The sequence below is a fragment of the Oreochromis aureus genome, linkage group 12 (assembly GCF_013358895.1).
Source record: "Oreochromis aureus strain Israel breed Guangdong linkage group 12, ZZ_aureus, whole genome shotgun sequence".
NCBI lineage: Eukaryota > Metazoa > Chordata > Actinopteri > Cichliformes > Cichlidae > Oreochromis > Oreochromis aureus.
Genome location: NC_052953.1, coordinates 17,399,275 through 17,421,952, shown reverse-complemented (window position 1 = coordinate 17,421,952; position 22,678 = coordinate 17,399,275). Strand labels below are relative to the sequence as shown.

Below are 22,678 nucleotides of genomic sequence, written 5' to 3'. Positions count from 1 at the left end.
ACAGGGAAAGGAAAAATATTCTTCTGAAATTTTTAACTCTAACCTGTTGCTAGGCTTGTGGTTTTCAATTTACAGGCATCACTGCATGACTAGAAAGGAGGAAAATTTATCTTTTTTCAAACAATGTTTTTCTCAATGCCAGTTGATCTGCACTCTTTGACCTGGAGGCATCTTAATGAGAGCAGTGTCATCTATCTGGCCAATACAGATCCATTATATTTTGATGAAGGACTTTTTGAGAAAAGCTGAAAATACCTCTTTTTCTGAGTCTACACAAGTAAAACAAAAAGAAATATATATATATATAACTTTTGGGGTCACTCAATAAATTTACATACAATTTATTTATCTGTCTGTCAGTGTTCCTGACTGTTTGTATCGGTACCCATACAGATACGGGAGTCATGGCTTTACATATGTTACGGTGTTACTCAGAGTCAAAGCTTCTCCTGTCTGCCTCTTTCTCAAGTGCACACATGAAAAACACAAAATAGTCCAAAAACCCCACCAGCAGCTAACAACAGGGACTATGTTGCTGTAAGCAGCTTGTTAATGGAAGACCAGTAAGCTTTAAAACATGTAGATCTTTCAACATAAAAGCCATTAATTAAATACAGAAAGCTATTCGCTTGACCAAAGCTGTCTGATTTTCAAAAGAATTCATCAGAATTCATCGAAATCAGAGCCTCCAACTGTGTACTGGACATTGTCAAGATGCTTTAATAATGTGAGATTTTCAAAGTAAAATTACAAAATTAACAGGATGCTCATAAATAAATAACATATTTCAAATAAAACTTAGCTAGACATGAACTTATCAGAATGGTTTCAGGTGCCAGAGTTTCAACTATCAAAAGTATTTTGGGGCAGTCTACTTAACTTCAACTTCTTAACAACATAGCGAGTCCAGCAGTAGCACTAATCACTCTACTGTTTCTCCAGAAATTGCATAGTCTAGTTCTCATGATTATTAAATATGAAGAATATTTTTCCTCAATTACTAATTTTGTTAAAAAGGGGAAAAAGAAGTGGTATATCATATGTTCTTGAAAAAAATAGTAAAAATGAACTTGCTGATAATTTTTAAATAACTAGATCAGACCGTGATGATAGTGGTGTAGAAACAGAAAATAAAACATCCAATAATGTTGTATCTTACCATCGGAAGGCATGTGCATGAAGTGAGCATCAACTTCTTTTTCGTCTGTGCCATAGGGGTTTGCAACCTCTAGTTTGTAACGCCCATTGTTGATGTGTGTAGGGCTGTCCAACTGCAAGCAGCCATGGTACTCTCTCTCAGCGTAGTCGTGGATCCTGGTGAAGATGTACGGCCCCTCCTTCACTGGCTTACCATTCTGTGACCACTTGAAAGTTGGCTTAGGGTTTCCTAAAGAGAGGCAGTGAAAACAATACAAAAGAAGCAGTAACGTTCACTAGTTTTCATTATTTAAAAAGATGTCATTACCCTATTTACGCAGTTACTGGTGTGACTTAGTCTTTTGTGTTGGGACCTTGTGAAATCACAGAAATCAAACATCAGAGTATGACTAAATACGATCATGTGGACATCTCTCGTACCTGTCACGCTGAAGGGAATACACCAATGATGATCTGGAATTGCGTCACTCAGCTTTGTGATTTTGGGAGGAACTGATTGCAGCGGAGAGAAAAGAGAGTTTAAGAGCAACAGTGTGAAATTCAAACAGAAGACACAGAACTAAGATAAGGCAAAGGTAAAAACTAGCGAAGCGTGCAAGAACACAGATTAAAAGATGAGAAGAAGCGTTGTCTTCTCAAGCTTTTAATTCTCTGATTTAAAGACTACTCTGCATCGAGGGATGCTTTGACACATTAATCTTCACTAAATTGGGGCAGTTTGCCAGAGGATAAACTTACATAGTATATTCAGCACCACGGAGGACTCTTTGTGTCCTACAATGTTTTCAGCTGTGCAGCTGATTTTGCTGTCGTGGTCCGTGGAAGACAGGTTAAACAGTTGCATCTTGGAAGTCTGGCCTGATGTCGATGTCTGCGTGAGAAAAGAGCAGCCGCACAAACAAAAGCGATTGCTTAGTAGAAGACAATGTCTTCAACGTCTGATCGTGATATTAAGAGGTCCAAGAGCCACATTAAGTAAAAATCAACTTTTAAATCAGAGTGGACCTCGATAACACTCAAGCTGTTAAATGTTCATGATATGTGCATAAAACACTAGAAACGCTGGGTTATGTCGTTCATAGCACTTTAAACAAGAGGGAAAAATATGTGTTACCAGTAATACATTATAAATTGCTAATTGTTTTTATGATGACACAGCCAGTCTGTGGTAGCCAGATTCTTCTTGGGTTGTGGGGAAATCAAATACTTATTTCCCTCATAGACATGCAAATCAATGTCAAACTTTTTTAGTAATTTGTTTTGTTTTGATATTCTGTCTCTCTCCATTAAAATGAAACTAACAGAAAGATTAGAGACGATTCAATTCTTTGTAAGTGAGCAAGCTTACAAATTCAGCAGTGGATCAATCAGTGCTCATGCTTTTGTCTTTGGGGGAAGAAATTCTAACGGCAAGCTACTACAATCTTTTACATGTAAGGCTTTGATTGCTGTAGACTTGGGAGGTAGCTAGTATTGGGCAGCCATGTGGCTAGTGTCTGTCTTTAGATTTTCGTGGAACCTGTTCCCTGACTTTGGGGGATTGCAAGAGACGAAGTCTTCAACACATACAAGCAACCAAAATGCAGTTATATTTAATGGTAATAAGCCATTTATTGGAAATCAGAATAGGAACATTAAAATAACAGTATCATAGCAACAAATGGTCTGAATACTGAAATGCTGAAATGTAAAGCTCATAGAGCACAATATCATAATTTCTGTAACAGTAGGACAGCAGTGCTGGTACACTGTAAAATAACAGTAAAACTATAAACCTAAAATGTAAAGGGAAGGGAATCTGTTAAGTGTGTGTGTGTGTGTGTGTGTGTGTGTGTGTGTGTGTGTGTGTGTGTGTGTGTGTGTGTCCTAACCACATAGTTGGCGACAGGTATCATATCCCAGATCAGCTCAGGAGATGGGACACCAGAGGTCGTACACAACAGCTCCATATTCTCTCCCTCCATTTTGGTCAAATTGGATGGGGTTAACGTTGCCGTGGGAACCTCTGCATACAGGAAGGGGGCAGAAAGGAGGAGCGAAGAGTGAGGAGAACGTAAAGTTTAGAGATGGCGAGAGGACAGGACAGGAAGTGGTAGGAAAGGAAGCAAACTTAGGATTGAAGGCCTGTTTAAGGCCACCGTTTTTTTCTTCTCAGTTGAAATACAAATCACGTAAGAACCTCGACAACAAGAGAAGAGCAGGCAAACACACACACACAACCACAGAGACACACAAAGAAAGAGCTCGAATTCAATCTCCCGCTCTCTTTCTCTCGCTTTCATTTAAGCACACTCACCCCAATCAAACAGTCAGACAAAGAGACAGAGTTCAAACACAGTGATGGTTACACTGATTACTAGTGCATGTCTTCAGCAGCCCAACTACTAAATTGATTGGACACAGTCTAAAGCCCCTGTCAAAGCAAAGACACTGGTGACTGTGTGTGTGTGCATATGTGTGTGTGTGTGTGTGTGTGTGTGTGTGTGTGTGTGTGTGTGTGTGTGTGTGTGTGTGTGTCTACATAGCTGACCAGGATGTGACCTGAGCATGACCAATCAGACTCAATCAGAGTCTTGCCACTTTTGTCCCCTGTCCAATAACATCACTGGAGAGAAGAGAAGAGAAGAGAAGAGAAGAGAAGAGAAGAGAAGAGAAGAGAAGAGAAGAGTGTCGACAGCTACTGCAGATAAAAACTGGACAGATTTCTTATCAAACCCCATCCTCTCCCCACCCGTTTCCAACCTCTTCTGTCCGTCGGCAGAATGCTTATCACCAGGGCAACCCACTTATCATTACGGCAACCCACTCAATCACTGTGAGACGCCGTAAAAACCAGTCATTTCACTGGTGGCAGCCCAGCTACTATATCAGAACGACATATCTTAACAGGCTCTCAGTAAATCAGCTTTCTACTGCCACTACAGCCATCTGCAGGCTGCACATTACACACACACACACAGATACATACACACTTGTCCCACTGAAGCCAACAAATTAGCATAAAACCTCTGCAAACCACCGTGATTTTGATGTAAGTGCAGCAGGATCGTTACGACCTCATGTTCAATTATGGTAGTTAAATCATCCATGCCAGTGTATGATCCTGAATCTTTAGCTGCTTAGATGTTTTCAGAATCAACAAGTGGGATTGAAAAGGGTTTTATTGTAATTATGGACGGTAGATCGCCCTGCAATTGTGACAACACCAGCAATTATGCGGAACAGTGTCGTGTATCAGCGCTGAGCCCGTGCTATAGTTCACCTGCAGCCACTTGTGAGGAAATTCTGGCAGTCGGGTGTCTGCAAGGGATGCACGATATTTATATTCATGCAAAGGAGTCAGACACTAGCTAAGTGGATTTTCATTCAGTCTTTTGACTAAAAAATCCCAGCTATGTTTCTGTTACTAGTGTTGAGCCATATCTTTTGTGGAGGCATGGCTGAACTTTGCAGTGGTCATTGAGGTTGGTCTGTTTACGTGTGAGAGATGTAGACGTTTACATTGTGACAGTCTGTCACACAAAGACAGAAAACCATTCACACTCACACTCAAACCATGGCCAATTTAGAGTCACCGTTTAAGCTAATGCTTTCCAAAACATACGTTTAAACAAATAAAGACGACATGCAATAAGAGCTAAGGAAGAATGAAGGTTAAAGAGCACAAAAATCTCAGTGATATGTTCGAACAGCTTGTTTTCTTCTTATTTTTAAGGTTATTTCCTGTCATGCATTGCAGAATTTCAAGTATTCTTCTATTATGAGTAGAAATATAAATAGATTACTGTACTTATATTGCCTCAATTTGTGATTTGATGATATTTTTCAAATAAATGCAGTGCAGTGCTGAAACATGATATCCCACGGATGCTTAGCTGGGCTCAAAACTGATGCTGGTGTCCACGGCATTTGATTCACATCATCTTGGACTCACAAAACCCCCTGACCTCTCCACAGAAGCATCTGGAACTGCGATGGTTTTCCATGTTCCATATTCAGGTGCTGCTTTTAATTTCTCACTTGTCTGTACTTGAAGTTCACACGCTCACTGTAACAACAGGGTTTAGATTTGTACTGAAAGGTCAGCTGAATATTTTTTTTCTTTTGTCTTTTCCACACTGCTCTAGCCTTCACACTTGTGTAGAGGTGTTTTATTTGGAAAGCAGCTCATTATTCATTCATCCACTCAGTCTGTCGGAGTTATTCCGTCTCCGACATGCATCCAAGTGGTAGCGCCTATGTCGCGACGTGTCCTTGTTTTATATTAATCTTATATTGACACATAAAACCCTGGAAATAACGTGGTTGTACCATTCAAGATTGGATTTTTGGAAATTACTGAATATTAATTATGTCTAAAGATTCCACAACAAACATTTTTTTCTAATCTTGGGGCTCTGTATGGAGATATGCATGTGATTAGGTTAATTAGTGATTCTAGATTGACTGTAGGTGTGAGTGTGAATGGCTGTCTGTCTCTCTGTGTTAACCCTGCAACAGATTACATCTGTCCAGGGTGTAACCTGGATCTTACCCTGTGACAGCTGGAACTGTCTCCAACCCCTTCATGACTCTGAATTGAATAACCGGATTGCACATCTGACTTTTAAGCCAAGGGTCACAAAGCCCACGTCAGACGGGTCAGATAAAAAGAAAATGCATCGGTTTACCTCTAATTCAAACTGAATCTCGTAAAAGTTAAGAGGCAAAGCTCAGTGCATCTGATACTGTGCATCATCATTTGACTACTAGGGTGCACTGGAATAAGCAAGAATGATCAATTTAAGTAGAAACTTTGATATTGCTCTGGTAAACTTTGCTTAAAGACTATATTTCAGTGTCTGTAAATGACAACCTCTCAGGTAGAGAAGTGGGGAAAACTTCACAAATGATCCCTGGATGCATGACATTACCCATGCATATACTAGCCCTTGACACTCCTTGACACCTTGAATCCATATTGCATTCATTTTCCAGGATTATGTTCTATGAATAGGTGATGAATTACAAGTACGGCATCAGCGACAGCATTATTCAGTGTCATTGTTGCTAGCTTTTGCTTCAGGCCACAATAGCCACGTTTGTATTGATGTTTAGAGAAATGTTTGCATTTATTATGTAACCTTCCTTCTGCGCCATCATAATGATGTGTTTTTTGAGGCGATGCAGAGGCAGAAAGAGAGTTTTCTGACAAAATGTATAGCAGAGAGAGGTGAGGAAAGCACTGGAGAGGCATGCAACACAAAGTCTGTCCATAAGTTTGCCTGTGAATGTTCTGCTGTTCATGCACTGAAGCTGTCAATGCACTGTGAAGGATTCACAAAATGATGCAGAGACAAAGGGAGGAGGATGATGTGTTAATGATTGCTGATCTCTTGTCTGAGATTACAGTCAATCAGGCTGACACTTAACTCCAGCGTCAGATCATTCGAAAGTTTTGAATCCCTCTGCACTTTTTATTTTATTTTAAGGAGGCCACATTTAAATTGTACCGAGTTCCTCAGTATTCTTGGGCCAGTAGGTCCAAGGAAGGACGACTGGTGAACTGGCAGCAAAGACATGGTCACAAGGTCATTATGCTTGGCCTGTGTGTGGTGTGTGGCTAAAAACCTTAATGCTGCCTTTGATATAAAGGCGTCAGAACACAGTGCATCACAGCTTGCTGCAGAACGCTGAGAGTAGACAGGCTGACCCATATATCCACTACTGAATACATCTACATCGGGCATCCGAGCATCTGAGTCGACAAATCACATTTTCTTTTATTTTCACATGGACATCGGGTTGTGTGCACATCATCTTCCTGGAGGAGAGATGACAGCAGGATACGCTATCGAAAGAACTCAAGCCAACAGAGGCAGTGCTATGCTCTTGGCGATGTTCTGCTGGGAAACCACGGGTCCTGTATTTCATGTGGATGCTACTTAGACACGTACCACCTGCAAACATGGTCTGCTTCCTCTGTGATGGTAAAAGGTCTCTCTGCCAGGAAGGAAGAAAATTGCAGTAGTGTAAAGAATAAAATATCTAACTGAGAATGAAAACACAACTTTAAACCAGGAGAATCAGATTTATGTTCTATATGTCACAGTTTTCAGTGTTTAAAGTTGTTCCCATTTTGAGCACTGTTTGATTAGGTTCAGACTTTTAGGGGTCCTACTGCCTTTCTGAAAGGTTTAAAGATTTAATATGCATTTTTTCACACCAGACATGCCGTGCATTAAAATACAAAGCAGTCACTATTGTTAGGGAAATATTATTATGGCAATTAAATTAAGGCTACGTTGCGGTTTGGGTTAAATAGCTTTGAAAAGTCATCTTAGCTTTGAGAAAGAATCTCTCTAAACAGTCTTCTGTATGGGAACGAGACACAATCACTGAAATGTAAATGGCTGTAATTCCTTTCCACATTAAAAGGGTTAAGCTATGTAAAAAGACATCCTTCTGGCCCGTTTCAAAATCTTAGAACTTACTTTCTTCCATTTCTAGTAAAGACTGTTTATTGAATTGTTTTGACCGCCTGTCCTGTTTCACACAAACTGTCCTTCTTAATCTCTTTTGAATCCTTCAGTTATGAAAACTTAAAAATGACAGCAGCATGTCCTTAAAAGGAAAGCAGGAGACCCATGTCTTAAGACATTAAGGCCTGGATGACCTCTATGTTCCTGCTTCTTAATTAAGATAAAGCTGCAGTTATAGTGCTTGACCCTTAAAAATGTTAGAAACACGATGTCTAAGCAGATGCTTACTCTGGATGGCATTACCTTGGCCTCCAGTAACTCTGTGAGGACTCTTGCAGTCGTTTTAGACCAGGACATATATGTAGGACTGCTTTCTTGCACATGCTCAATATCTCTAAAATTAGAAATATCCTGTCTCAGAGTAATGCTGAAAATGTAATTCATGCTTTATTACTTCTTGGCTGGACTACTGTAATTCATTATTATCAGGATGTCCTAAAAACTCCCTGAAAAGCCTTCAGTTAATCCAAAATGCTGCAGCAAGAGTACTGACAGGGACTAGAAAGAGAGAGCAGATTTCTCCTATATTTGTATCTCTTCATTGCCTTCCTGTTAAATCCAGAATCAAACTTAAAATGCTTCTCCTCACATACAAGGTCTTGAATAATCAGGCCCCATCTTATCTTAAAGGCCTCATAGTACCAAATCACCCCATTAGAACTCTTTGCTCTCAGACTGCAGGTTTACTTGTGGTTCCTATTTAAAAGTAGAATGGGAGGCAGACTCTTCAGCTTCCAGGCCCGTCTTCTGTGGAACCAGCTTCCAGTTTGGATTTGTGAGACAGACACGATCTCTACTTTTAAAATTAGGCTTAAAATTTGAGTATTTAGTTAGGGCTGAATCAGGTGACCCTGAGCCCTCTCTAAGTTATGATACAATAAGCCTAGACAGCAGAGGGCTTCCCACAATGCACTGAGTGGTTCTTGTTTCCCTCTGTTTTCTTTTTTCCCCTTCACCCCAAGTGGTTGTGGCAGATGGCTACCCTGAGCTTGGTTCTGCTGAAGGTTTCTTCCTGTTAAAAGGGAGTTTTTCCTTGCCACTGTTGCCAAGTGCCAAGTTTGCTCACAAGTGGTTGTTGATTGTTGTGGTTTTCTCTGTATTATTGTAGAGTCTTTATCTTACATTATAAAGATAAATACAATTTAACTGAATAAAGCTGAACTTCACAGCTCTGTTACTTTAACTTCAGCTACCTCATAAAACAACGTTACAAGCTACAAATACAACAATCTGCCTCATCTGTCATGTGTTTTTGTGTTTTGCCTCCCAACTGCTTTACTGACGTAATTTACTTACTAAATCTTTTGTGTCTTGCTTTATTCCTTACTATTTAACATGTAAGAAAGTTCACATATGTAATTAGCATTTCCTGTCCACAAACTCTTACAGAAGCCATCTGGTCTGTTTTGGGTTTGTCTGTGCTGCTGAATTTTAGTTTTATCTGCTATACAACTATTCAAAAGCCTATGCACAGATTGGATGGTGAAGCCAATTAAGTCAGAAAGGAAATGACGGGGACAGAGGCAAAAATTCTTTGAACAGCAATCAAAAAAATAGATGATTAAGGGCAACGACTGACTGTCTATCATTTTGCGTGTTTGACTGGAATGACTAAGTGAGAGAGACACAGATGAAGGCAGAGTGCACCTGTGCTGTGATGTGCCCAGCGGGAATCTGGTAATACATCTGCTATAATTTCTACAGCGCCGGGAAAAAGCACCCTTTGCTCAGGACAGCTGGTTTCAGTTATTCACTTTAATGGAATTTGATTCATTTAGCAGAAGTTAAAGGTGTTATAAGAGCGATGGTGGAAAAAGCTTAAACTTGCCCTTCTTCAAGCGTGGCATTAAAGGGAGAAGGAACTGAGGGAAGGACACAAAATGAAAGACTTTATAAAGAGTTAAATATGGCTCTTTTGTTTTGTTTTAATTACCCTGTTATTAAGAAACAGCGGGAGTGTTAAACACCTGCCGTTGCCAACATTTTTGCTGAGTGACACAGCTGATGTTTTTATTTTGCACATTGAACAGGCTCTGTGTTTGTAATCCTTTCGGGGCGGAGCTCCAACCATAAACAGTCCATGGGGAAACACAGACGGAGAATCATATGAGGCTCGCCTGTGAGATCAGTGTCGGCCCGAGGGCATCGATGGGCATTTCCTCTTTGTGCCTTCTTCATAATGTCGCTCAGAAATATTTGGGCCCACAGACAGAAAGGTTTTACATAAAGCAGACAGGCAGCTGGAAAATGCCAAATAAAGAGGAAGAACTATGAGCGTGGAGAGCGAGGCCAGCAGTTTGGCCAGACTGAAAGGTCTTTTTTGGTGTATCACTGTTAGCCCTGGGGCATTATTTGGCACCCCTGCCCCACCATGTCCTCCTACTCATATGTCACTCTGCCAGGGGGTCCCCCGCCCACCTCTCCAGAGGCCCTGCTGTAACTGTGCTAATGCCAAAAATATCCTCTGCTAATGGAGGGGAGGTAGAGGGGACAGATCAATAGGAGTTATCAATGACATTGTTAGCTTCCTGCAGGCTAACTTATTGTTCGTGCCCTGAGCGTCTGGATTGCCCAGAGCTATTTTTCACCAGATTGATTCCTCTGTGAACAACAAAGATGATAAAACAAAACCCCAAAACACGATTAGGCTCATAAATCGGATTTGACTGATGTTTTTTTCTTATTAATTTAAGTCTGACATGAAAATTCCTTTATAATGCCATGTTACTAAAACAAACTGGGGTGCACTCGCCATCCGAAAGGCGAAAACAAGTTTTATTTGCTTACTCTGGTCAAACTCAAGCTCTAAATGCCAGTTTGAGCCAGATGCGCACGATGGAAAAAAATCAACAAATCCAGAGAATGAGAGCAGGTCAGACTCTGAGACAGGTCAAGCTGTAATTTGACCCGTCTTATGAACAGAAGAGTGTCCAAAATAGAATGATTCATGAAAAATTCATACAAATGATATAAAGAAGGGAAGAATAAAGTGTCAAATAACTGCTGACATTTATGCATTCATGCTTCATAAACACTCCCATAAGCACAAGCATAAAAGCCTTGTGGTTTGTAGAAGCCTGTCCTGGAAGTGTACTTAAATTGACATTACACTTGTGTGGTAAGTAATTGTATGTGGAGGACTGTAAAGACACATAATTCTTTATTATAATATTAACTGTGTTTCTTGGCAGGTCAAAGAAACGTTTCTTGATGAAATCTGTGGAAAGCGTCTTTTCTTGCTTTTAAAATGTGATCATCTTTGTGGGGTTTGCTTATATTATTGCAGCTTTCCATAAATCTAAAAAAGTTGTTTTTTTCTTTTTATTCCTAGAGAACAAAACATGATGATTCAGTGGAAAAGGAAATGAAATCTGCTGCGTGACAGCAGGTCACCGGTGCTATGGGACACAGTGCAGATGGTCTTTATAACACTTCATTTTACTGCAATACATACAGTCAGCAACTTTCACAGTCAATGATGTCATCTATGTGCTGAATTACACAAAGCATCATATAGTCCTATAATCTCCTGCAACAACATGCTGCTTTAAGGTGAGCAGCAAGAAGGAATAGACAGGCAACTTCGGCAAGACGATGCACAAATTTGGCAGGTTTTGTATGATCTCTGATAACGATAAGCGTAATACACTAAATCCTGACTAAACTAACGTTTCTTTGTTTTCTGCATGTGGCGAGGAAAAGAACTGGGAAGGAACACAACACAAAATCTCTAAGTAAGCTCTACGTACGACTGACATACGTTGCAGACATATGATGGTTTCTACAGGCAACGATCAAGATCTGTGTGTTTATTCTCTAAAATAGCAGCACAGCTAATACACAAATACACACACGCACACATTGTCAGGCGCTCTGCAAACCTCCAGAATAAAAGCAGGCCAGATTGTTTTGTGAGTACGTGTGTGTGAAAATACTTAGGACGAATACTTCTACAATCAATACCCTCACAGTGTCTGTAGTAAACGCAAAAGAGAAAATAATCAATAGGGAAGGTTCACTGAGACATAATGTAATAGGTTCATTAAACATCTCCTCCCCCAGGTTACACATGTGCATATAAATACAATAATAAATATAAAAGCCTTGTTTTCATGTTGTTCACCTGCTCGTTCAATACAATGCTTCCCCAGAAGTACACGAGAATATTAAACATTGCACACATCTAATTGGTAAATGGACCTTTTTACTACAAGCATACAAGCATGTGCTGTACGATACATCATGATGCTCTCTCTCTCTCTCTCTCTCTCCCCTTTGGTTAATCTAGCACATTCAATGTAATGACAGAGCATTCAGTGATACACGATACAAGCATGCACCTACACAGAAGTACACAAGAATACTGGAAATAACACACATCTAATTGGTAAATGGACTAGTACTTGTAGACCTTTTTACTACAAAGATACACCGATCAGGCATAACGTTATGACCACTGACAGGTGAAGCGAATAACACTGATTATCTCTTCCTTGTGGCGCCTGGATTTGAGCAAGTTTAACAAGGGCCAAATTGTGGCTAGACGACTGGGTCAGTGCATATCGCGCAATGTTCCCAGCATGCAGTGGTATGTATCTATCAAAAAGGAACTGTGGTGACCCAGCAACAGGCTCATGATGCACGTGGGATCATTAATTGATACAATATACAAGCATGTACTTCTATAGAACTACACAAGAATACTGAACCCATCTAACGCACATCTAATTGGTAGTGATGCACTCACCATACGGTGGATACATCAGGACCAATTTGGGGGTTGGTATTTTGCCCAAGAATACTTGGACTTGCAGGCTGAAGGACCTGGACCTCCCCAAATTAAAATTTGAATACATGAACACAGTGGTGGGCTCTCTCCCATTGGCCTTCTGATGAGAGAAAATCTCTGAGAGGTTTAACAGAACTTGCAGCCATTTTTTAAAACCTATCATCACATTAAACATGCTGGGTTAACCAGAGGAGTGAAATAGAGCAAACAAGAAGATGAACACTCGTAACTTTTGATTGGATGACTGGACACCTGTCCAGAAAGGCTAAGCCTACCCCGCCTAGTATTATAGGACAAGACAACCCTCACACACTCACAAACGGCACACACATGCATAACCTGTGTGTCGGTCATTTCACTTTACTCCATCTAGCAGCTAATCTATGCATCGCATGTGGAAAAATCCCAACTGGACAAAGATAAATCAGTCTGTGCAGCGCTGATGGCATTTTGGTGACACACAACAGAGAGCAAACAACATGTTTAAGCCCTGTGAAAGTGAGGCTCTAAGTGTGCGTGCGTGCTTTTATTTGGTCATTTGTTTGCTTGCTCATGCATAAGACATTGTAGCTTTCTGTACTTCACAGTGTCTTGGGAAATTACAATATACAGGCTAACCGACGCTCCGTGTAAGTGAAATGCTGTCCATGCAGCACCCACTCACATACCAGTAGGTATATATTACTGATTACTGCAGAGGCTGTAGTCAGTGCATGAATTGTACTCTTTGTACAGTTATCCTCTTAGGTGTTAACAGCAAACTTCAGTGTCTCTATTCATTCAACCCCCACACCTCCTGAGAATTGGCAAAACACTTAGCACATTTGTCTTCAAATATCAAGTTTCATACCGCACACGTGTACATACACATTTATACAAACTGTGCACATAAAAACAGATGTGTCAGACATATGAAAAATACATAAGAACACGAAAAAATCTAAGCAAGCGCTTGGAAAAATATTTGCACAGGAAACTATTAGGATTGATTTTTTTTCCCTCCAGGTGCTTCAACACTTTACACTCTGCTACAGCTTGTGAATGTTTTTTCCAGGTCCTTACCCTATGTGTGTGTGTGTGTGTGTGTGTGTGTGTGTGTGTGTGTGTGTGTGTGTGTGTGTGTGTGTGTGTGTGTGTGTGTGTGTGTGTGTGTTTGTGTGTGCACGCCCTTACCACAGTTAGGTAATGTCAGTCTGGACAGCAGTTTGCGTGCTCCTCCATCCTCAATGCAGCGTAGCTCCTGAATGTCTGCTTCCTCTCCTAACCACAGTTTGATCCACATGTTCTCACAGGAGCAGTGGAGAGGGTTTCCAGACAGGATCCTAGAAGCACACACACACATTACCACACACATTGAAGATCTGTGAGAAGCAGAGCGTAGCAAAGCACGAAAGAGTAACAGACATTTCGGAAGATTTAAGAAAGAGAGGAATTGTAACTGTTTGACACCACCAGTGTTAAGTGTTTCTGGGATTTGTTTTTTCCTTTTTTTTCTCACGTTACAAGGTTTATCCCACTAACATCTCTGCATGCTCTCTGTGCTGTTATTTAGCTTTAAAATCAGGGAAAAAATAAAAACAGAAAAAATGCAACCTCAACCTCCTGGGTGAACACTTGTGATTGCAAAGGGATTGGACAGGTTGTCTGGTGGGGGCCAACCTGTCTCCAAACAATCACAGTCTGACTCAGACTCACTGCAATCACTCTCAGACAGATTGCCAAAGGGTTGAAAATAACTTCCATGTAATTTATAAATACAGACAGACTGACAGCAAGTTACAATCAATCTGACTGCTCTGCAACGTGTTTCTTTGCAACAGGGAACTCAATTATTGTAGGGTCTTTGTCTTATGCAACCAACTGGTTGCGTTCCAATATAAACCTAAGTTTGCAGAGTGCTTATGTGGTTTTGTAGTTGAATCACTATCCCGCAGCAACTATGTCACTATTTCTGAATCTCTGTTTCAAATTAGGTTCTGAGTGGACTCTGAATGCATCTAAAAAGTCAGCTCCTCTTTAATCGAGAACTTTGCTACATCTAAATTTAAAAGTTTTCTTGCTCCAGGAAAATTTAAGACTAAATGGAACTATAAACCGATATTCGAGATTAAAAACAGAATATGCTATTACAGATGCTACTGTATATATTTGTGTTTATCTAAAGACTCGATGGTAACTGGGAGGTAAACCACACACACACACACACACACACACACACACACACACACGGATAGAAAGACTGATAGCAAAGGTTCCTCTGAACTCACAGATAAGAGATGTTGAGGTGTTTGAATATCCTCCAGGACAGGGATGACAGGTTGTTATCTTTCAGATTCCTGGAAATTAAACCAAACATTAGGGAAGAAGACTGTGTTTTTAGCACCAAAGCAAAGTAGTAGTTTGTTGTTACGACTAACAGCACATGTCTGTTTCTATCTAAACTAATAAGCCTGTATTATTTTTCTCATTTAAAGTTTTCCCCACACATTGTCACAGACTGTCACAATTAACCTTAAGTGTCACATTAATTAAATATAATAAGTATCAAACTAAACTTTAATTATATTGACTCTGCATCACGGTTTGACTATCAATTATAAATCTTGTTAACCTGTAGCGGACTTCGTTTTTCATCAATCTCACTGCCTTCACTGGCTTTTCTTCTTACTTACTCATTAATTTTCTCTTCACAGTGTGACTTGTTCACATTGCGTTGCAAAGGTACACATTTTCAGTCGAAGGGAAAGAATAAACAGCATGACTTTTTACTCACAAGTACTGCAGTTTAAAGTTGTTCTGAAAGGCCAGCTTTGATACATATGTTAGCCTGCTGTTGGTCACCGTTCTGGCACAAAACAAAAGCAAGAGCACCATCAGTATCTTCATGAACATATGTCTCACATCACAAGCCAGCCAAGATGAGGATATGTACCAGCAATAAGAACCTGGTAACCCATATTCTGCTCTCCTTATTGTCTTATATGACCTACAAACCATAACTAGGGTATATATATTAACACAACACTTTTTTTTTAGAAAGTAGAACAATTTAGGTCCAAAGAACTAATCTAATGATGAACATTTAGGGCTTTTAAAGAGGACATGCTCACTGTTATTGGCTGTCCAATATAGGGATGTCTGTGATGCAAACTGACAGAGACAAACAAAGGTTGTTTTTCATATTAAAATGATATATCAGTCTCTCTTTCTGTTAAAATGACATTTATATAAACAACGCCAATAAAAACTGCATCCATCAGAGCTAATCGAAGCTAATACACTGGATCCGCTGGGCATAGTGTAAATGGTACCCCAATAGAAATGCTTTTATGTACATAAAAAATTAATATTAAAACATAACAGGCATTACACAACGCTGCTATAACGGGATGCATAAAGTCTTTGCCCTTTATCAGCTAAGGTGAGGCTGTAAGACAATATTGCCGTTTGGTGCGATGTTATCTCCTCCAGCTGATGGTGTGGCATCACGTGGACTGAGCATTTAGCCATTAAAAGTGTGAGTCATAAATATTGTTGTATGACTAGTCAGATCACACACTATTACATTAACACAGCACAGAGTGTAAGTGTTTGTGAAGCATGTCTTAGACACACGGGACATTTGTTTCAGATAGTAGCTTAAACACAGCATTTAAGACTTCCTGCATTTATAGCTGTTTTCCCATGAGTCCGGCCACAATTAAAACCATACAGCACACTCACTGTGGATATATGCGTTGTGCTGATTTGCTTGGTAAATGGGATACTGGTTGAGAAATTAGGTAGCGTTTTCCTAACAGATTTTATCTTCAGGGTACAAGAAAGTGGTTGCTTGTGGTTGTAGTTTTTTTCTTTTTTCTTTTAAAGAGGCAAATTAAGATGAAGAAGTGCAGCAAACTGGACAAAACACTGTGTGATGCAGTGATAAACACAGCAAGGCTGAAATAAATGAATAAGACTAATAAAAAGAGGTGATATAAGTGAATATGCAGAGAAATGCTGTGCAAATGTTTAGCTGTCTTAAAATGCTGCCTTTTGTTTGGGTCCAACATTGGACAAGAACACTTTAAAATAATGCAGACAGAACTCAAAGGGCACAAAGAAGATATATATATATACAGTGACATATTGTGTGTTATTATATTTAGCTAGTTTGCTGACTGACAGTGGCTCTGATCTTGTGTTCTGAGTCCCAGTAATGTAAGTAAGCCATTAAAGACTCACAGGTTCCTGAGATTCTTGTAGTAGTGCAGGTCTTTGTCGCTGATGGAGGAGAAGCTGCTCTGGTTTGCGATGTAACTGTCAAGAGATGTAAGCGTTGGTGAGACGGCTCATTTGTTAACAGGTGGAAGCATAAACAGAAGCATTTCAAAAAGTCAGAGGGACCATAAAGAGTCCATAAGAAGGCATCAAAATAAAAAGGAAAAAATAAAAGGAAAGTGTGCAGGTGGTACGTAGGAGATGGGGGGCCTCTTTTCCTGGGCAGCACTTGTGCATGGCACTTGATTCTAGAGCCAGCAGGAGATGATTGTGGGCAACTCCCTTGGGTGAATGAATTTAACTGTGTGAATGTGTTCTGGAAAGCAGTATATGCGATCTTTGAATATCACAGCTTCGGGATCGGATTTCTGAGAACATTTAGAGCTAAACAAAAGCTCTGGACAGTCTTTCCCATCAAGGGAACACGCTGTAACAGTCACAGCACCGCCCTTTGTCCTGCACAAACCTCCACACTTATTGCACATACTCCCTTGCTAAATCACAAGGTCAGTAAATAATGTGTTTTTTTCCAAGGGGGTAGACAAGCAGTGAGTGAGAAAAACCATCTCTATTGATTGATTTGTTGAAGGCTGTAGAAATGAAGGAGCAATTCTTTTGGGAATTATTGCAAATTCATCTGGTGTACCTTTTAGTTCATATTTCTCAATGTATATCATAATAAGTACATTTTAGTTGCTGCAAGTGAAAAGATAAATAAGTTAGGACTGAAGGGACAGCACATGGTCTGTTTAGCAGGGGGGTCCTGGTGAATTTAGAGAGTTGCTACCATAGTAGCACTGGTCAGTGTGATTGCTCTAAGTTGCAATGCAGTTGGTTTGGCTTGCATATAAAGTGGATGTTGTGTTTACTTCCGATTACTTGTAGTGTTTGGCTGCCTGTTTGCTGCCCCTTTAAAAAAAAAAGGGGGGGTAAGTAACATAGATATAGGCGGTTAAATAGCAATATAATTCCTTTAAAAAAAAGTACATCATGCAATCTGCATGTCTGGGGTGTTGCAGGGAACATTTTGTGCACAACACCTATCCTTTCCTTCCACTCATTTCCCATTACAATCTACTAGAAAAAGTACGGGGAAAAAAACCTAGTGGTAATGAAATTTATCTCTCAATAAGGAGCACACTGTACTACTAAGGCCTGACAGCAGTGATGCGTTTTAGGGGAACGAACTCGTTTGCGATCGGAAATAAATCACCAATTAGTCACTCGGTGTCTGCGCTTAAAAAAATTAAATTAAAATGTAAAGAACACCTGCAAAAGAGTCCAGCAGACAGTCTTGATGGATAATAACGCTGCTGTCAAATAACACAAGTGTGCACATGTTTGACGAAGCCGTCGCTGCACGTCTGTTTTAGTGAACAGGGAGGAATTTAACTGAGCTTTTAAATAACCTTTATTATACCCACATATGTGCGTTAGCCTCCTGTGTCTGTCGAGCGTCAATATACAAACTCTGGGAAATTTCTGTACGCCGTGGTTGTTTTCGGTATTTATTCAGGAGGGCATTTTCTACATATTGCCATTTATGATTGTCTGTATTATCCGGTCATTAGCACAGCCGCCTCCCTGAATCTCCCCCCTAAAGGATATTTTCTTAACAGATGGCGACTAAGTATGATTTGTTTGGGATTCTGAGCATATACATACTGCAGGCTACACATTAGGGCATAAATGAGACATCACCGCAGACTGTGTGAGCTGTTACACCCATACAGCACATCAATTTCTGACCAGTTGTTGAGGATTCAGATCAGTTGTCATAAACTAAGTCCAACCAAAAACGGCACATACGACAGGGCGCACGATGACCTACACTATCTCCCCTCGCTTAGTTTTTTTTTTTTTTTTTGGCAAGGTCGTTCGGAATTAGCAGCTCCACGGTCATCAGTAATTTGTCTGTTTACATTAGCCAAGCACTCAGTCAGTGCTGTTCACCACACTGGCTCATTCAAAGAGCTTCCAAGGCTTCTCCAAGGCCGCCGATAAAAACTGTTTATCTCCGACATAAGTCATTACCAACAAGGCCGTTTATCTTTGCCAAGAAATATGCTGGCGCAATTAAAAACCTTAATCTCCCGTTTAATTTGTCTCGGCTGCAGAGGTGCCTCGGCTCATTTTCAGGCCAAGTGACGTTTCATTAAATGTGAGTGGAAAAAGCTCAAATACAGCCCGGGGAGGAGAGGATACAGTACATCTAAACACACACTGAGATTTATGGCATCTTGCGCCCGACCAGCCTTAGAGAGACTGCCAGCAAAATGTTGAGTCTGACAAGAAAAACGTCACTTTTCTTTTTTTTTCTTTCTTCAGCATCGATTCTCTCCGCCTGTGTGGTTCATTTAGATAGCCTACACTCATATAAGCCATCTTGGGAAGTGTCTGTGCTAATATTTGGACTGTAGTATCTGGCGTCTCCACACAAACACGAGCACGTACGCGCGCAGACTGAGCTGTCCATTTGTCAGAATAAAGCCCATCAGCTTCAGTTGCATTTCATTTCTAAATGAGCTTGTTTCCTCGCTGGTGCCGAAAGACTGATGTGCCCCTTGATGCCAAAGAGTCTGTTATGCAATGTAGGTTGCACTTGATGCCTTTCTGAGGCAAACCCGTGCCAACGGGGAAAGAAGTGTAGGCTGTCGGCTACTTAAAATCCTACCTGAAGTGACATGGATTTGCGAATTCGCTTTAAAATTCATTCATCGGGTTAAAATTCAGTGCAGAAATAAACAACATTTGGGCCGCTTTCTTTGCTGACTGTGGATCTGTCGGCTCCCCATACAAGTAACAGAGGAGGGGTGAAGGATGTCGTTTCTTTATTTGGGAAGTTCTGGGAAATGTAGCCGCTGGAAAAGGATAAAGTCGTGAAAAATATGCTGATTTACCGCTGACGCATTAGCTTCACATTTCTCCCTGAACTGGTGCTTATGAGGGAAACTCACATGTCGGTGATGTTCTCCATCTCTGCCTCGGTCTGCAGGACGGGGAAGGCATTGATACCCCGCTCCGGGTCCACGCAAGAGATCCTGGTGCTGCTGCAGGAACAAGACGAGGGGCATGCCTCGGCGGACATCCACGGATCACCCGAACCTACTGCCACCCCGACTACCAACACCCACCACCACCAGCAGCAGCACCGCCACGACCCGAACCGTCTCCCCGGCGAGGAGAGAGCCCCGCTCCCGGGTCTCAAGGCGCTCATCTCGGGTGCCGCCAACTTCAGCTATAAGGCTCGCTGAACAGCTCCACGGCCCGGCCCAGGTTGGCTGGGATCAGCCCCGGTTCGGCCAATCGAGGAGAGGAGAAATAAAACAAAATCCGCCGCTGAGATGGATGCAGGCTTCTCAGCTAGAAAACCATCGACCGCTCCGGCGATGACAGACTAGAAGGAGAGAAAGGGGTGGGAAAAAGAGAAAACCGGAGAGTGTGTCGTCCCTTCCCCGTGTGATTCCTCCAGAATCCCCCAGTCAGTCAGCCAGTTAGTCAAAATCTCACTGCCACACTGGCAATGTGTGCCAAGGAGGATCTCTCTCTCTCTCTCTCTCTCACTCTCTCTCTCTCTCTCTCTCTCAGCTGACAGGCACCGGAACCTCCTCCCGACAGAGTTGTCGTGTGTGGAGGGTAATTTTCGGTTGTTGTTAGTGGTGGTGGTGATGTAAGTGTACAAAATGACAGTCAGAAGGTGAGCACCGCACCTCACCGCTTTTTCCGCGCGCTTCGTCGGGATGAAGATGATAAAGGAGCATCAATGCACGCCGTGAATAAACATCACCGATGCCCTCTTAGAGGACCGGTCCTCTCAGGAAGGTCCGGGGGAAGGGTCAGTGGAAGAGCACAACTGTTTCTTGCTCAAGGGGCACCTCACCAAAGCCTGTGCTCGCTCTCCACGCGTGTTTTCTGGTTAATTATTTATCCTCATTTGGTTTAGTTGAAGTTTCCTTGTAGCAAGATGTGAGCATCCTTATCTGACATAAAGAAAAAGACAGAGGGGTTGAAAAGATTTGTGCTCTGAACAGCTTACTTAATTTATCCGCTACCTGGCTTTAGATCGTTGACTAAATGAGATACAAGGGGCTATCAATTTACAGGCTCTAATTGTCGTAATCATTCTCATCAACACTGTTGCCATCGTCATTATGATTATCATCTGGCTGTAATACTTCTGGAACTGTACACAGCTAATCAATGAAAAACAAAGCTGTTTTTCGCAGTCGCTTCCCATTTAATCCTCATTCGACATGTTAGAATAGCCGACTGTGTTTAAATATCCTGGAGCTTTATTTCTAACTGAGCTGAGAGATGCTTAAATATGCAGGCTGGATGTAATATGTACAGAGAAAGAGTGAGCAATCACCGATCATCAGGTCTTTAGCTGGCATGTACTTCACCTGGCATCACCATATTAAATCATTAGGCCATATTTCATAATGATTAGAGGCTCTCAGCCAAACCAGACCTGAATCAATAACATGTCATCTTAGAGTGCAGGTTATACGGCTGTATGCCAGTCACCCTGTTGCTATAGGCGAGCTCTCCTTCAGCTGGATGCATTGCTAACATAAGAGTTAGTCTCTCCCTGCTCTCTACAACTGGACAACAGAGCTACTCCTCCACAGTCGTTCACCTTATAAGTGAGAGACAGAGGATGACAGAACATCTGCCTGCAAGCAGCAGCAGCCCCAGCACACCACATCTGCGAGGCTCCCTCTCCTCTCCTCTCCTCTCCTCTCCTCTTCTCTCCAATGTTCCGTCCCCCATGTGCAGCTCTAATATGACGTTTGTGCTGACGCACAGGCAGTGCTGCTGAATAGAGGAGCGTAATTATGGAGCCCTGTTTGTGTGCAAACGAATCTGATGGGTGTCTGCCTCACAAACTGGGGTGTACGCACTCTGCACAGAGCAGCGTGGGTGTACCAATTAAAAAAAAAATGTGTCTGACAAAAACAGAATATTCAGATTCCTCTCTGCTCCTTTAGAGGATGCAACCTGTGTTACAGGTCTGTGATATATTAATAACACCACGCGAACCGTCTGTCATCCTCAGAATGGGTTTTCCATACAGCACTGTGCGCCTACCACACCACACAATACATTTGGCTTCTTGTGAATCAGCATGTTTCATGGTTTAAATCACCACTTTCAATGTATTTAAACTGTACGCGCATAAATTGACATTAAATATGTTAAAGGTGTCTCTGTGGACGTTTCATTTGGCAGCCATACCCCTCTGGCAGTTAGTATAGGTTTTAATCCATGTCATATCTTGATAACCCTTTGCCAAAAATGAGTTTCTTTGAATAAAATAAGCAGCTTATCTAGAGTCAGACTTTAATTATTGAAATTAGATGGGACATTCTTTTAAAGTACTTTCTTTTGGACGAGTTCTGCCTCACAAAAAAAGAAAAAACACATCCATTTGCAAAATGTTAGTGGGTGAGTCATAAATGAATCAGCTCTAGAAATAAAAATCAGAGATGGTATTTAAATATATAAATATATAAATCTGTTTATTAATAAACGATGAACTCTGTTTGAGGCTGATGTATGTGCGCATTCTCATGATGTCATCCAGCTCCCCCCATAGCAGCATGGTATCATAATGTAAAGATCTTTGCCTCTGGCTGTGTGGAGACTGGTGAATTGCATCTGTTTTCATTCATTATGTTCACAACTATTTTGTATCTTTACAATTATTTGCAAATAACCATCAAACTGGGGCTATAAATAATATTCAATTAATCACTTGATGGGTCCATTTAGATACAGGATTAGATTGCTCCTGGAAATATCCATCAAATGATGTAAAACTTCGAGGTGATGTCAGTCGAGTATACAATCATCACAGTCTCCCCTGAGTTCCTTTCAGATCAGATGTTGTTGAATCCCAATCGCCTATTTTATCGTCACAGTCATTCGTTGTTGAGGCATAATTGCT

The 22,678-nt window shown here is 41.1% G+C and overlaps 1 protein-coding gene across 2 annotated transcripts in view; it reads right to left on the bottom strand.

Annotated features, from left to right (window-relative positions):
• The window catches only part of ntrk2a (neurotrophic tyrosine kinase, receptor, type 2a), a 108,299-nt gene extending 88,024 nt beyond the window's left edge, over positions 1-20,275 (bottom strand). For both annotated transcript variants that reach the window (XM_039621068.1, XM_031760329.2), the window contains exons 1-9: positions 19,686-20,275; positions 16,693-16,767; positions 15,242-15,313; positions 14,736-14,804; positions 13,642-13,790; positions 3,030-3,163; positions 1,897-2,029; positions 1,579-1,650; positions 1,160-1,387 (exon numbers count right to left, since the gene is read on the bottom strand). In XM_039621068.1, the coding sequence (XP_039477002.1) occupies positions 1,160-1,387; positions 1,579-1,650; positions 1,897-2,029; positions 3,030-3,163; positions 13,642-13,790; positions 14,736-14,804; positions 15,242-15,313; positions 16,693-16,767; positions 19,686-19,945 (1,192 nt within the window). In that variant the 5' untranslated portion in view covers positions 19,946-20,275. The remainder of the gene's footprint in view (positions 1-1,159; positions 1,388-1,578; positions 1,651-1,896; positions 2,030-3,029; positions 3,164-13,641; positions 13,791-14,735; positions 14,805-15,241; positions 15,314-16,692; positions 16,768-19,685) is intronic.
• Positions 20,276-22,678: the final 2,403 nt, after the last annotated feature.